Raw genomic sequence first — 15,810 nt, 5'->3', positions numbered from 1 at the left:
ACTTTAAATATATTTTCCCATTCTTTCCTTGCTTACATTGTTTCCAATGAGAAGTCTGCTGTTCACCTGAAGGGATATCCTTTGTAGGTAACTTGACATTTCTCTTTTGCCAATCTTAGTATCTTGTCTTTGTCTGTGGTTTTGGTCAATCTGGCTATAATGTGTCTTGGAGAAGATCTTCTTGGGTTGATTCTATTTGGGGTCCTTTGTATTTCTTGGGATTGGATCTTTAAATGCCTCTCTATCCTTGAAATTTTTCTTCCAGGATTTCATGGAATAGATTATCAATGCCCTTATCAGTCCCTCTGGAATACCAATTATCCAGATGTTTAGACATTTGATGGTATCTTTTTGGGGAGGCAATTTTCTCAGTCTTTTTGGTGAATATTTTTAGGCCAATGATTCTATCTTCTACATCTGATATTTGATTTTCTGTATGCTCTAGTCTGCTTTTAATACTTTCAAGGGAGGTTTTGACTTCCCATATTATAGCCTTCATCTCTAACAGGTCCATTTCATTCTTTTTTTAAAAAAAGAATTATTTTACTTTATTTAGCTTTATTTATTTATTTATTATAGATTTTAAAGAGACTTTACTTAGCATGATATACACCTCAGTTCAGCCTAGTTGAGAATACTATACACATCCTCATCAACAGATAATAAACCATATCTGTGTCCCACAAATGTCTTACCTTTTAATTTTTCCCCCAAATTTCCTTTCCTATACTCTTCCCCTCCCACATTTTCCTTTCACTTTGTCTCTAGTGTCCATAACAATTTTTAATGCTTTTATGTCCTCCAGACTTTCAATCTCTGCCATAGAGTGCAGTCGGTATATGTTAAGTGGAGACATACAATGTCTTTCTTTCATAGCCTGACTTGCTTCGCTCAGCATCAGATCTTCCATATTTGTCCACTTTCTATCAAATTCCAGAACTTGTTTTTTATGGCTGAATAGTATTCCATGGAGTGTATATGCCACACTTTTTCAATCCATTTATCTGTGGATATTTGGATTGGTTTCATGTCTAAGCAATTGTGAATAATGCTGCAATAAATATAGTTGTGCAAATGCTTTTCTGACAAAGCATTCTCCTGTCCTTTGGGTAGATAACCAGGATTGGAATGCTGAATCATACAGTAGTTCTATTTGAAGGTATTTGAGGAATATCCATATTGTTCTCCACAGTGGCTGGACCAATTTACACTCCAACCAACAATGTAGAAATTGAGTTCCCTGTTTATTCTGGTTATCAATCCCTTATCTGAGGCACAATTAACAACAATTCTCTCCCATTCTGAGGGTTATGGTGTTACTGTGCAGAAACTTCTCAATCTGATGTAATCCCACTTGTCTATTTCAGGGATTATTGCCTGTGCTTTGGGGCTCTTGCTTAAGAAGTCTTTGCTTACCCCAATTTCTCCCAGAGTTTCCCCAGTGTTTTCCACCCGTATTTTTATAGTTTGTGGTCTTAGGTTTAGATCTTTGATCCACTTTGTGTTGATTTCTGTTAATGGCGACAGATAGGGGTTCAGATTCATCTTTTTGCAGGTGGATACCCAGTTTTTCCAGCACCATTTGCTAAAGAGATTTTCCTTTTCCCACTGGATTGACTGGTACCTTTTGTCAGAGATCAGTTGACTGCATGTTTTGGGATTTATTTCTGGGGGTCTCTACTCTGTTCTGTTGGTGCTCCTGTCTGTTTTTGTGCCAATTCCATGTTGTTTTGATTATCACAGCTTTGTAATATATTTTTGGGTCAGGGAGTGAGATGCCTCCCACTCCACTCTTCTTGAGCAGGATGCCATTTGATTATTTTTATGGTGTGTATTTCCTCTTTCAGATCTTGCAAGAATTTCCTCACCTCCTGGAACTCGTTGGCTTCTTTCTCCTGCCTTTTCTGCAGTTCATTGTCTCTCTTCTCTTCCATCTCTGTTAGCTTTGCCACTATGAATATTCTAAATTCTTTATGACATTTATGTGAGTTTCATTGTACTGTCTGAGGATGAACAGGAGTTATTCTTTTCCCTCAGTGGAGAGGTATTTTCTTGCTTCCCCATATTTCTTGTGACCCTGTGGTGATTTCTGGTCATCTGATGGATGGTGCATTTCTTCCTAATTCTTGAAGTTCAATCTGGACGTTCAGAGGTGTGCAGGAGGAGGTGATCTGTAATCGCTCTTCTGTTCTGTGTTTCACTCGTTGTGCATCAGATTCAGTGGGAATTGAGGAATATTCTGACCCTAATCATATTCGGATGTTTGGATCCTGTTCACTTGGACCTGTCTAGACACTCAGTGTGTAGAGGCCACTAGAAATAAATCTGAAGGGAGAAGTCTCAGCAGAATATCTTCATTTTTTTGTCCCTGGAAAGCAATATTTCACAGCTCAACTTCAGTAGCCATCTCAGGATGGGCCTGGGTTTGTGCTTTTCCTACTAGAAATAAATCTGGAGGAAGAAGTTTCAGCAAAAGATCTTCATTTTTAGTCCCTGAAAGCAATATTTCACAGCTCAACTTCAGTAGCCATCTCCTAAAGTGTCTCTTGATTCCATTTTCTCTCCCTCATCCAGAACTGTCCCTATTCAGTTCCCTTGCTAATATTGAGATGTTAGACACCTTACATCACAGTAACCTGATCACCCTCATTAGACACTTATTAACCACCATCTCTTTTCCCCCGACCCAGGCATTCATGTGCAATCACATTGATATACATCATTTAATCTTTGTTTTATACAGAATATTTTTCTAAGTCATATTAAGTGAAGACACATTAAGTTTTCTATTCTTTAGAGCTCTTGAGAAATGCTGAGTGATTGCAAAGGAGCTCAGTCTCACTCATTAGCAGGTATTCATAACAATGTATAATTTGTTGCTTGTTCTCGTCCTGTCTCGCCCACCTCCCACGATCCTCCTCACCACTTCTCCTCCAGGCTTCAGTGTAGATATTAGTGCCCTCCCTCAATGTGAAGTTCTTGTTATTTCATCTCTAGCCAGACAAATACCATTTACCTTTCAAAGTTCAGGCCCATCATCACCTTCACAGCCTTTTCTTCCAGCTCCTAGTTTAATTTCTCCCCATTTCCTGGTAATCTGAATTGAGATCCTGTGTCAGAACTGAATCTTTGTCTTACTTCTGGACTAGGTTACTTGCTTAGTACCTTTAACTCTGTGCTCTCTATGAGCAGTCCTCAATAAATTCATGGAAAATGCATATTATAATACAACTGTGCATATATTTCAAACTTTATTTGCAACAAAATAAACTCATGCTTTAATTCTATTTCTCCATGAACTTTGAAAATTTTTACTCTGTTTTATTGTTTTTATATGTATAAAAATGACCTCTGAAGTAGAATACCATTCTGAAAATTGTAGTAATGAGCTGAACAGATAGGTCTTCAAGAAAGACATATGAATTCCATGAACTTTTTGAAGTTCTGTTGTATATGCATGTATTTCAATGACTGAATATTTTTTCAAGATAGAAGAAATATATTCATGTATAAGCACAAAGATTGATGCACTACGTGTTTACCATGAAATCTTTCCAGGATTTTAAACCCACACAGCCTACTTCTCCTTTTGTTCTTGAAGGGTTTGAATGGGCACTAGGAATACTGACTTGGTTAGGGAATGGGAACCACCAGAGGCCTATTGCTTATTTCAGTTTTTCATTAGCCCCAATAGGCAGGCTATATTCCCCTTATTTAAGAGCTGTAACAGTAGTAGCAGAACATGTTAACTTCAGTTAGTTTAGTTTTGATTAAAATAAATGGTTCTGTGCACTGTAAAACTCATGTCTTTAAAAAACCCAACATGTTAATTTCAAGCTCACTACCTAATTTCCTATAAAGTGCTGTTGCTTTCTCTTTCATATATAATTGCCTGCTGCAGCAATAATGTAAACTCAACTCTTCCTTTACCTGAAAAAGTAAAATACCTCTATTAGTTCATTAGTGTGTTGTTAAACAGAAATACCTGAGATGGGTGATGTATAAAGAACAGTGGTTTATTTGGCTCATGATTTTGGTGCCTAGCAAGTCCATGAGCATGGACCTGGCATCTGGCCAACCTCTGGTGCTAAGTTACAACATGGCCAAGAAAAGCAGGCAGGTCAGTAGCCATGATCATATAGAGGAGAGAGCAAGTGCAAGAGAGAGAGCAAGAGAGCGAAAGAGCGAGAGAGCAAGAGAGCGAGAGAGAGAGAGGAAACAGACTTTTCCACTTCTTCTGTTTGTCCATCCTATGCTCCCAGTTGACTGGATGGTGCCCACCCACACTGAAGGCAGATACTCTCTCAGTCCACTGACTCACATGCTAATCTTGTCTTGTAAGAGCCCCACCCACAGCGAAGACAGGTCTTCCTCCCAAAGGACTTGCTGCCTTCCTAATGCCATTACATTAGGGATTACAAATTACAAAGCATGAACCCTTAGGAGACAAACAATTATCTAAATGACAGCACCCACTAATCTTTTACCTCTGTTTAAAAAAGAGTTATCTGGGAGCCAGATGGTGATGCAGCAGTAAAACTTAATGCTTGTTTAGACTGATCCTCATGGAAAGGTTCTGGGTTTACATCTAGAGACCTCCCTGAATTTGATGGACGCACATGCTGGTGATATAGTGCTGGCTGACACATCAAGACCTTGTTAGAGGTGCTGTCTCTCTTTCTCCCTCTGGTCTCTTGCTCATGAAGGAAATACAAAAACTATTTTTTAAAAGAAAATAACTTCTTATTCCATGTTCTCTTATTTTTACATGAGTAAAATAAAATGCATATCTCTATATACTGCCATTGAGGCACAACGACATGTTTGGCCTCGCCAAACCCTATAGACATGATGGGGATGGATGGGTGGTCAAGGTGTTCATCATGGAGGGCTTGGCCTCCTATGGGGCCTGGGTGGGCACTGGCTGGCCCCGAGGATGAGAAACCTGTGTGTCTACACACCTGGCTGCTGACAAATTTCTGGTGGCTGGCAGCTGGTCCGCAGGGCCCAAGAGCTGACCATAGTACCAGTATCAGACCCAAGGGAGTGAGGCTGCAGGTTAGGGCAGACAGGGCACCCAGTCCTCTATACTGCCAGCTTAGGAGCCATCACTGCTCACCTGACCCAGGCAGTATTAGCTGTGGGGCTGGTTCTGACCTCTAGCGAAGGCTCCCAGTGGGGGCCTTCAGAATCTTTGGCCACACCGCAGTATCCTGGGTCTCTGCTAAGCTGGGCAAAGTGCCCAAAGGGGAGTCTTTGATATACCACAGGCTGGAGCCATTGCCCAGCAGGGTGTTATCAGGTGACACAGGCACCTTGAGTGCATTGCCAGCCGAGGTTGGCCTCCCTGTCTCTAGGCCTCCAGCTCCAGTGCCTGAACCTTGGCGTCAAGCTGATAGCACTTGGGCAGCCTCATTGGCTCCTCATCACTTGGCCAGATGGGACAGGAAGGCCCAGGAGCTGTGGCACAGCCCTGGTTGCCTGCTGCTTGTGGGTCAGGCTGCAGGGCAGCTCTGACCAGGAGCCGGGAACTTCTGCAGTCAGGGTCAGAGCCAGCACACTGGGCAGTTGCACACCAAGGGGTTGTCTTTGAGCTGCAAGTGTTGCTAGGCACACAGGGGTGCCACTGGTTTGCTAGCAGCGCAGAGAGGTAGGTTATCAGCAAACTAGTAGAGCGTCCTGAGGCACCCTGGTCTCTGAAGGCTTGCGGATGGGCCCAGGTCAGGCAGTTGTGGTGTCATGGGAGGAGGTCAAGGCTACGCAGACTGCCAAGAGCATTGGGGCACGCTAGAAATGCGGCTGCTGCCCAGGAAGAGGTGTGAGGCTCCCCAGGTGGTGGAAGGCTTCCTTGGGCAGTGCCTGCAGCCCTTTATCCTGCAGGTACAGGCACCTCAGTGTGGCCACAAATAAACTTTAAAAACTCAGTAATTAAATGAAAAAGAATTATCTGTAAAGTGCATAGACCTTCTAGAGATTCCCTTGAGTAATCCTGATTTAATTCTGCTCATTGTTTATCCATAATGAGTAAAACCAATAATCAACAAACAGGATATGCTAACGCACTTAAATTTACCCTTAAAAATCAACTTGTGACTGAAATTAAATCAGTTCAGATGACTTAGTTGATTTCTGTTGCTCAGACTTACAAATAGACAAAAGATAAATATTTATCTTTGTAAGTACATGGTTTTAGGTTAGTCTGACTTAAAAATACTTTGTTTATTATTATTATTATTTTATACATTTAATCACTATATATCACTTTGCTTTCAAGTTGAATTCACCCAACATGAATACAGTTCATAGCAGTCTGGTTGAGGATATCCAACACATTATCATTGACAGAAAAATACTTTGAAACAAAGAGGTTTTCTGACCTTAATAGAAAAAGCTATAAAAATGGATGAATTTAAGAACTTTTAGATGCTGTTAACTTCAGAAAATAACTATAATAAAAATGGAGCATCATTTAAAATGAAAGAACTCAGAGTCTCATAAGAAAACCTTAGCTGACTGCTGGACTAAACAAGTAGCTTTAACCAAGATAATTGCTTCTGCAATCACTCAGAAAAGAGAAGCCTTAGAGAAATTAAATGAGATTGTTGCTAACTGTCAGAGATAAATCTCTAATTGCGGATAAAATATATTGGGGAAAATTTAAAGGCTCATTGTGCAAAGATAATATTTGGCTCTCAGGATGACCGACTGGTAGTGCCAAACTTTAAATGGAATTCAGCAAAAATTATTCATGATATTGTCTGCAATAGCAGCGATAAATTGGCCATGATATCAAAGCTAACATTGATGAGGAATTTTAGAGGCATTGTCAAAAATGTTAGCAGGAAGGGACCAGCAGATGGCATAATGGTTATATCACTGGACTCTCACATAGTCGACCATGGTTCGAATTCTAGACACGGCAGCTTAAAACTCACACCAGTGAGTTTTACCCAGTGTGTGTGTGGGTGTGGGTTTTTTTGTGCTCAAAATCCTGAGAGAAGAATGGAGGAGAAAGGATTGTGGTGTAGCCATCCTCCTGGGGGGTGATTTCTCGTTTTCTTTTTGTCTCTCTGTTGAGTACACACACCCTATAGCAAACAAACAAACAAACAAACTCTCTAAAATATGATAGCATGTAGAATATGTCCAACCTGCTAGTAAATAACACAATCCTGGTTAATCTGTAAAGGTGGGTAATGGACAGGCACTGAAATCTCCAGGGCTCTTTGAATCCCTCCACATGTGTTTCATATAAATTCCTCAATAGGGCTATAAATACATCTGATTATTGTTTATTTTCAGGGTGGGTTTTAATTTTCCCTTCAGAGTCCTGCATTTGTTTGCTAGTGCTGTTGTAATATAGTATCATAAACCGGGGAGGCTAAAACAACAGAAACTTATTGCTTCACAGTTGTGGGTGTTTGAAGTCTGAAATTCAGGGTCATCAAGGTTATTTTTTTCTGAGAGCTAGGGAAGGAAGGGTCTGTTCCAGTCTTCTCTCCTTGACTTGTAGATAGCTGTCTTCTTTTGTGTTTCTTCACATTGATTTTAGTTTATGTGGACCTGTCTCTGTATCCAAATCTCTCTTTTAGAAGGATTAGGGCCCACCCTGATGGCTTCATTTTAACTGAGTTATCTCTATAAAGACCCTATTTCCAAATAGAGTCACATTCTGAGATACTGAGGTTAGGCTTCAACATATGAATTTGTGGGCAGATGCAAAATTCAGTTGATAACAGATCTTAACTCTAGCAAAAATAAAATCTTTATTTCATTGTTTCCAGCCTGGGGAAGTGTTGGGGAGCTGATTTGACTAGAAAGGTGTTCTGTAAAGTTCTACCCAGCAAGTCCATTGTCCTTATCATCCACAGACCTCATATAAACTATTAGGCTGTCAGAAATGTCAAGATAAATTTTTTTCTATGCAAAAATATATCATGACTTTTCCAACAACCCAGTAGATGTGTAGGGCCACCAGACGGTGTGGATCCCACATGGCTGACTCTGTGGTTCAAGTCTCGGACCTGGTGACTTGAGAAATATGTTGGACACGTGTGTGTGTGCGTGTGTGTGCCCAAAATCCCAAGAGGAAAATGGTGGAGAAGGGATTGTGACATGGCCATCCCCTTAGGGGGTGCTTTCTCACTTTCCCTCTCATTATCTCTGCCTGTCTCTCTCCGGTGAGCACATATGCCCTATGGCAAAAATCTTTTAAAAATGTAGATGGGTACCTTGGTGTGTAGCAGTAACACACTGCTCAAGTGAAGCTGCGTCCCAGTGAAAGATTATGGGTTTGGTTCCCTGGTTGACCTGTACACTCTAGGCATGCACTTATGATCCTGGATGGTTGGAGGAATTCTAACTTTGAGGCCCCATTGAGGGTGTGTGTCTTTCTCTATCTCTCCTTTTCTCTATCTCCCTTTCTTTCACATACATTCACATGAAAGAAGTAATTTTTTTTAAAGTAGAAAGAATTGATGGAATTCTAAAATAAAAACCACTAGAGCTTTCAGAAACCCTAAAACTTCTGTGGACTAAAATGTTAGCATTAGTTTTAATGTTTATAGGAACAAACCCCTGTTTGAGATCCATAGGTTATCTTATGAATTAATAAATGGCCATCCTATGCGTTTTTGGAAGTTCACCCTCAGTCTTAGACTCTATCCCATTATAAGAAAATATGATTAATTAATGCAAAGGACTCATACAACACCTCCTGCTTTATTACCAGCAGGTACCTGCTGCATTGCATCCTGATTACTAGGTATACATGCCTTCTGGAGACCTCAAACTTTAAATTTTAAGAACTCCTCCAGAAGCTGCTGACTTCCAAGATGGACAACTTCTGCCCAAGACGTCAGAACAAAATTAATTTTCTGATTCCTCAACAACATTTTCTCTTCCTTTATTCTTCTGCTAATCTGGCCTACTTGTCCACTTAGAAGCCTTCTAGAACACTAATATGACATCCCTTATCTCCATCCTATTATTTTTGCCTCCCTATGGGCTCCTTCTATCATGTAAGAAAGAAAAAACTCTCCTATATGTTTTTCTCACAATCACAGCTCTGAAGTTAACTGCTTTGTATTTCACCCTCTTCCCTCCTAACCCTGTTGGCAAAAATGTGATAGCTATTCCTTTAAACACTTCAGGAGATAGAGAGATCCCTTCTAGAGATCTCTTCTCATAGTTTTCCTGCTCATAACCTTAACTCCAATCTTTAGTCTTGTAAAAATTGGACCATGAACTTACACTAACAAGATGCTACTCCTGAAGACATTACCATCCTATCAGCAAAGACTAGTGAATCAGGAGCGGACATTATTATTGGAGATCTCTTGATTGCAATGGTCAGTTTATTCTCTTAAACTTTCTTTGCAGGAACTGTTAAACTCCACTAAGGGTATTTGTCCACTTTGAGAGACACAAACTGGCTCATTCCTACTGTAGTAAGAGATAGTTATATTTCTACTTCTATGCTACACTAGGGAACTACTTCTTACATAAGTCCTTATATGTCTTTTTATATAAGCTGGCCTTTACTGCCTGCCACATACTACCTTATCCTGTGTATTTAGGGTAATTATTAGAAATTTAAAACTATCATCCCCTGGGCTAGTAGATGGCATAGTGGTTAAGGCACTGGACTCCCATAGTGGGAAAGATACTGGATTCCCACATGGCTAATTGTGGTTCAAGTCCTGGACCTGGTGGCTTGAAACTCATGCTGGGCATGTGTGCCCAAAATCCTGAAAGGAGAACACAGGAGAAGGGATTGTAGTGTGGCCATCCCCCCTGGAGGAGGTGATTTCTCACTTTCTCTCTCTCTCTGTTTCTCTCCAGTGCCCATACGTACTCTATGGCAAAAAAACATTTAAAATAAAACAATGAACTACCATTCCCCCAGTGGCTCATGTCTCCTTGAAAAGGACACACAGAAGACTCCAAACAGGCAAACACAGGTTCTCTGAGAGAACTTCCAAGAGGGATGATTGATTCCCTCTTTATGCTTATACTCCAAGCTGCAATTTTTATAGTGGGCATAATACAACTAGAAAGGTGATCTGAGGGACCAGCAGTTAGCATAATGGCTATGTCACTGAACTCCCATGTAGTCGACCGCAGTTCGAGTCCTGGACCCAGAGGCTTAAACTCACGCCTGGCGTGTGTGCATGCATGCCCAAGATCCCGAGAGGAGAATGGAGGAGAAGGGATTGCGGCATGGCCATCCCTCTTGGGGGGGGGGTGATTTCTTGCTTTCTATCTCTCTGTCTCTCTCTGTCTTTCTGGCGAGTGCACACACCCTATAGCAAAAACCTCTAAAAAAATTAATAAAAGGTGATCTGAGGCTTGATTCTAACATAAATAGAAGTAATTAATGATGCAATTCTGCTGTGGAAGCCCCACCAAACTGGTATAAATTAATTGGAGTTGTCATGGCCTTACATAGTCCTTGTTTTTCTCTTGGCTAGCCAAGGAGGAGTTTGTGCTATAGGCACTATTGCTTGTTACACTTATAGAAATATTATACTACAAGGAAAAGCAGAACAGTTCATGACTAGGCTAAAATAAAGTTACTTGGTTGTCTAAAACAGGTCTGGTGGGACTCCGTGACATGTTTTCATTTCTTGGTTTCATAATCTAGGCCTCTGACTTTGAGACTTGTTAACTGATGGATGTTTATGATCATTTCTTGTGTTATAGTTGGCTGATGCAGTCTGCTCAGAGTCATTTCATATTCTTACCATACAACCATTTTCATATCAGAAAATATAAGAGCTCATCTTGCAGCAAGCCAAATCAGAGTATTAACGAAGTTCTCCAAACAACCTCCTGACCAGAAATGGAGAAAATATGGGTATCATGGAGTAACATCTTGCATAATTGTTTAGTATGTATATGTGCTATGGGGCATGAATGTGTGCTCATCAGAGAGAGAGAGAGAGAGAGAGAGAGAGAGAGAGAAAGTGAGAATCATCTCCCCCCTTCCAGTGGAAATGGCCATGCCACAATCCCTTCCTTTCCATTCTCCTCTTGGGATTTGGAGCACACATTCACATATGCCTGGTATGATTTTCAAGCTGCCAGGTCTGAGATTCTAACCATGCAGTTGGTCATGTAGGATGCAGTGCCTTAATCTCCATGCCATTTGCTGGCCCACACCCTGCATCTTGATGTCATCTCCCCTTGGTCAAAAAAGATAGGAAAAAAGTAGCCTCTCATATCTGGGGACAGGGCTGATGCTCACAGCCAGGCCTCAGTGTAGGTAAAGCTGGCCTGGCACTCGTAGCTAGTCCATGTTATTCTGTTGGACATACACAATCTCCAGACTACCAGTTTCAGACAAGGTGCCCCTAGATCATGATAAAGTAAGACAAAAGAAGGCCATGTAGTAATATTATCTAAGCACAGATAAAGACAGGGTCACTGCAGCCCACCAAATGCTTAACAACTGGCTAATGTAAGTGACATTTTTTTTCCAATTACAGCTTTATCCTCACTCTAGTCTCCCCTCCCTATAGATAAGATTTACTGAGATATTCAATAATAGAATTGTCACTTAGGTTTCTGACAACTCCCAATCTAGAGTGAATCCATGCTTCCTTAAACCTTTACCAAGTAACCCAACCAAATCCCAAATCCTGTAATAAATCTTTTCTTACTCCCTCTTACTGAGATACCTCATGTCTTCCCATGGAGTGTATTTTGCTACAAGTAATAAACTTGACTTATTCAATTGTAGATATTCTTGGTGGTCTTCAGCTGGAGGGCATTGATATCAGAGAGCCTTGATGGGTACAAGAGCTGCAGGTGAAAATTATCTTCAAGACCTTGAAGGAAATGTTTCAGAAAGCTAGACTTTTCAGGAGACCATCTTAAAGTATTTTATACACTTTTCCAACTGGCTTAAAGGAGGTGACCAACTTGGCACTCGCCAGAAAGACAGAGAGAGAGACAGAAAGCAAGAAATAACCTCCCAGTGGGGTTGGCCATACTGCAATCTCTTCTCCATTCTCCTCTCAGGATCTTGGGCACACATGCACATGCACCCGGCGTGAGTTTAAGCCACTAGGTCTGGGACTCGAACCACAGTTGACTACATGGGAGTTCAGCAACATAGCCATTACGCCAACTGCTGGTCCCACAACTTGGATGACCTTAACTCATGCAAGAAGAAGGTTCTTGTTGGCCCTCATAAGATTTGGAGGGGGTCCCAGTTCCATCTACTGCCCCATGGCCAGCAAGGGACTCTGAGGCAGGGCCACCACCAGCCCCAGCCCCAGCCCCAGCTAGCTTCCCCCATCTCATAGCCCACTCCCTCAGCAAGGAGATACTGCTCTTCAGATCCCTGAATAGAATACTCCTCCAGAGACCATATTGCTAAACACAACAGAAGAGAGACTTTGACACACATCAGTCCACAGTAGAAGGGAAACACACTTGCTCCTAGTTGAAGAAACATTCTCCCAAAAGGTATTGAAAAGTGAATACATCTCCCAATGGCTAGAAGTAGAAAAAGAGCCTCCAGTCTGAATAAATCAGGAAATATGTCTCCATCAAAGGAACACAATAACTCCCCTCCATCTCTTGAAAAAGCAGAAGATGTTACCAAAATGTCAGAGAAATAATTTATAACATTCATGGTGGCAAAATTCTATGAGTTGGAACAGAAAAGAGACAACATACTGCAGGAAATTAGGAAGTAGTTTCTTGATATGAAAAATTAAATGGACACTCTAAGAAAGAATCAGATGGAACTATTAGAGATGAAGTCTGTAATACAGGAAATCAAAAACTCTCTCAAAAGTATTAAAAGTCGATTAGAATATGCTGAAGATCGAATCTCTGACGTAGAAGATAAAACCTCTCACCTAGAAAAAAAAAGATAGAGAAAATAACAAAAAACCATGACAATAATATATGATAAATACTAGATTCCATTAGACGCCCAAAGATCCGAATAATTGGTATCCCAGAAGGTGAAGGGTATTCCAGAAGGTGAAGAAATCATTAAGGGCATGGAAAATCTATTCCATGAAATCTTGGCAGAAAATTTCCCAAGTCTAGAGAGACACTCAAACATCCAGACCCAAGAAATACAAAGGACCCCAATTAGAATCAACCCAAGAAGATCTTCCCCAAAGTGCATCTTAGCCAGATTGGCAAAGACCATAGATAAAGACAAGATATCAAAACTGGCAAGAGAGAAACAAGTGACTTACAAAGGTCACCCCATCAGGCTAACATCGAACCTCTCAATGGAAACAATGCAAGCAAGGAAAGAATGGGAAGATGTATTGAAAGTGCTAAAAGAGAAACAATTTCAACCAAGATTATTATATCCAGCAAGATTATCCTTCATATGGGGAAAAAAAAAGATTAAAATCTTCCCAGACAAACAAAACCTGAAAGAATTTGCCAACACCAGACCAACTCTTCAAGAAACCCTGAAGAGAGTACTGTTCCAAGAAAACTAAAGAATGAACAGCCAGAAATAAAGGAATAAAAGGCAACCAAGACAACAGCCAACTTAAACATCGGGACAAATCCAGTAACATCGATAATAACATTGAATGTGAATGGATTAAATTCTCCAATCAAGATTGGCTAAATGGATAAAGAAACAGAAACCCTATATCTGTTGCTTACAGGAAACCCACCTCATGGATAAAGACATACATAGACTAAAAGTGAAGGATTGGAAAAAATATTCTATGCAAATGAAAAAAAAAAGAGGCTGAAGTTGTGATACTGATTTCAGACAAAAGAGGCTTTTGGAGATTCCTCCAAGATCTACAAATAGAGCTACCATAGGATCCAGCAATCTCACTCCTTGGTATCTACCCAAAGGACAGAAAAATTCTTAATGGGAATTTGCACATTGATGTTTATTGCAGTACTATTCACAATTGCTAAGACATGGAACCAACTCAAATACCCACGAACAGATGAATCGATTGAAAAACTGGCACATATACTCTATGGAATACTATTTAGCTATAAAAAAAACCAACAAGACCCTGGCTTTTGAGAGGAAATGGATAAATATGGAAGATTTACTGCTGAGTGAAGCAAGCCAGGCTATGAAGGAGAGACATTGTATGTCTCTACTTGATGTATACCGAGTGTCCGCACTTTATGACTGAAACTGATTGACTAAAGGATATAGAAACACAGTAAATAGTTGTGACTACCAGATACAGTGTGGGTGAAAGAGTCCTAAGGAAGAACATTTAGAAGAAAAACAGAGATGCAAAGCATTAATGGGACAAAGAAATGTGTTATTATCTGTTGAAGATAATTTTAGAGTATTATCAACTGGACTAGGAAGAAACGTACACATGTTGGAATAGTCACTTTGTAAACTAAATAACACGATTAAATGTATAAAAGAACATGAAATTAAAAAAAATTTCTTCTTTTTTAAAAATTTGCTATAAGGCATGAGCACTTATCAGAGATAGAGATGGAGAGAGGAGAGAGAGAGAGAGAAGGGAAGGCACCTCCCAGGAGGAATGACCACACCACCATCCCCTCTCCTTCTTTCTCCTCTCAGAATTTTTGGCATGGGACCAGCAGTTAGCGTAACGACTATGTCGCTGGACTCCCATGTAGTCAACCACAGTTTGCGTCCTGGACCCAGTGGCTTAAAACTCACGCCAGGTGCATGTGCGTACGTGCTCAGGATCCCGAGAGGAGAATGGAGGAGAAGGGATTGTGGCGTGACCATCCCCCCTGGGGGGTGATTTCTCGCTTTCTGTCTCTCTGTCTCTCTCTGTCTGGCGAGCGCATGTGCCCTATAGCAAAAACCTCTCCAAAAAAAAAAAAAAGAAAAAGAAAAAGAATTTTTGGCATACGTGTACATATACCTGGTGTATTTTTCAAGCTGGTAGATCTGGGACTCAAACTCCACAGTTGGACAGGTGGGATCCATATGCCTTAACCACCACACCACCTGGCTGGCCTAGAAGGGGCATGTTTTTATAAAAATCTCAAAATTCAGTTAAATTATGTCTTCTAGTTAGCCAAGGCAGCCTCTCTCTTATCTGTGCCCCAGGTGCCTTTGAAGTCTGGTCTACCCATATCCTCAGGGTTCTCTGAGCAGCCCTCTGCCTTTATGTGTCCTGATGTGATGTACAAAGAAGGATACGATGTCACATCTGCACTGTTCCTGTCAAAAATGTGTAACTTGAGCCATGAGGAAAGATTAGACAAACTCATATTGAGATACAGTTTATAAAATAGCAGGCTTGCACTCTTCAATGTCATCAAAGTCAAAGAAAGGCTTCAGAACATTTCCAGATTAAAGGAGACTGAAAGATCATGACAATTGAAAGCCATGTGTGATCCTAGATTGGATCCTGGATCAGAGGTAGAAAATGCAATAAAGGACATCAATGAGACAGTTGGGTAAATACAAACATGGACTATATATGAAATAGTAGCCCATCAATGTAAATCTCATTTGGATAATTGTACTGTAGTTATGTAAGAAATTTTTCTAGTTCTTAGGAAAATGCCTGCTGAAGTATTTGCACTGAAGGGACATGATGTCTCCAATTTACCCTCAAATGCTTCAAAAATATTTGGAAAGAGCGAGAAGGTAAATGTAGCAAAATGTTAATAACTGGAGAATCTGGATTAAGGATGTGTGAAACTTCTTTGTACCATTCTTACAATCTTTCTCTACATTTAATATTACTTTGAAATAAAATGTTTTTGAAAGATTAGAGGATATAGAAGCATGGGAAATGGTGACGGGTACTTGATTCAGTGTGGGAGGAGGGTAGGAGAAAGGGGAGAGTATGA

The 15,810-nt window shown here is 40.5% G+C and overlaps 1 protein-coding gene across 1 annotated transcript in view; it reads right to left on the bottom strand.

Moving 5' to 3' along the window:
- The window catches only part of MAP7D3 (MAP7 domain containing 3), a 114,991-nt gene extending 99,769 nt beyond the window's left edge, over positions 1-15,222 (bottom strand). Inside the window, exon 1 of the mRNA XM_014592493.2 lies at positions 15,081-15,222. Within this exon, the coding sequence (XP_014447979.1) occupies positions 15,081-15,222 (142 nt within the window). The remainder of the gene's footprint in view (positions 1-15,080) is intronic.
- Positions 15,223-15,810: the final 588 nt, after the last annotated feature.

The sequence above is a fragment of the Tupaia chinensis genome, unplaced genomic scaffold (assembly GCF_000334495.1).
Source record: "Tupaia chinensis unplaced genomic scaffold, TupChi_1.0 Scaffold000706_1, whole genome shotgun sequence".
NCBI lineage: Eukaryota > Metazoa > Chordata > Mammalia > Scandentia > Tupaiidae > Tupaia > Tupaia belangeri.
The sequence above is the reverse complement of the archived record's forward strand: the minus strand, read 5'-3'. Positions and strand labels throughout refer to the sequence as shown.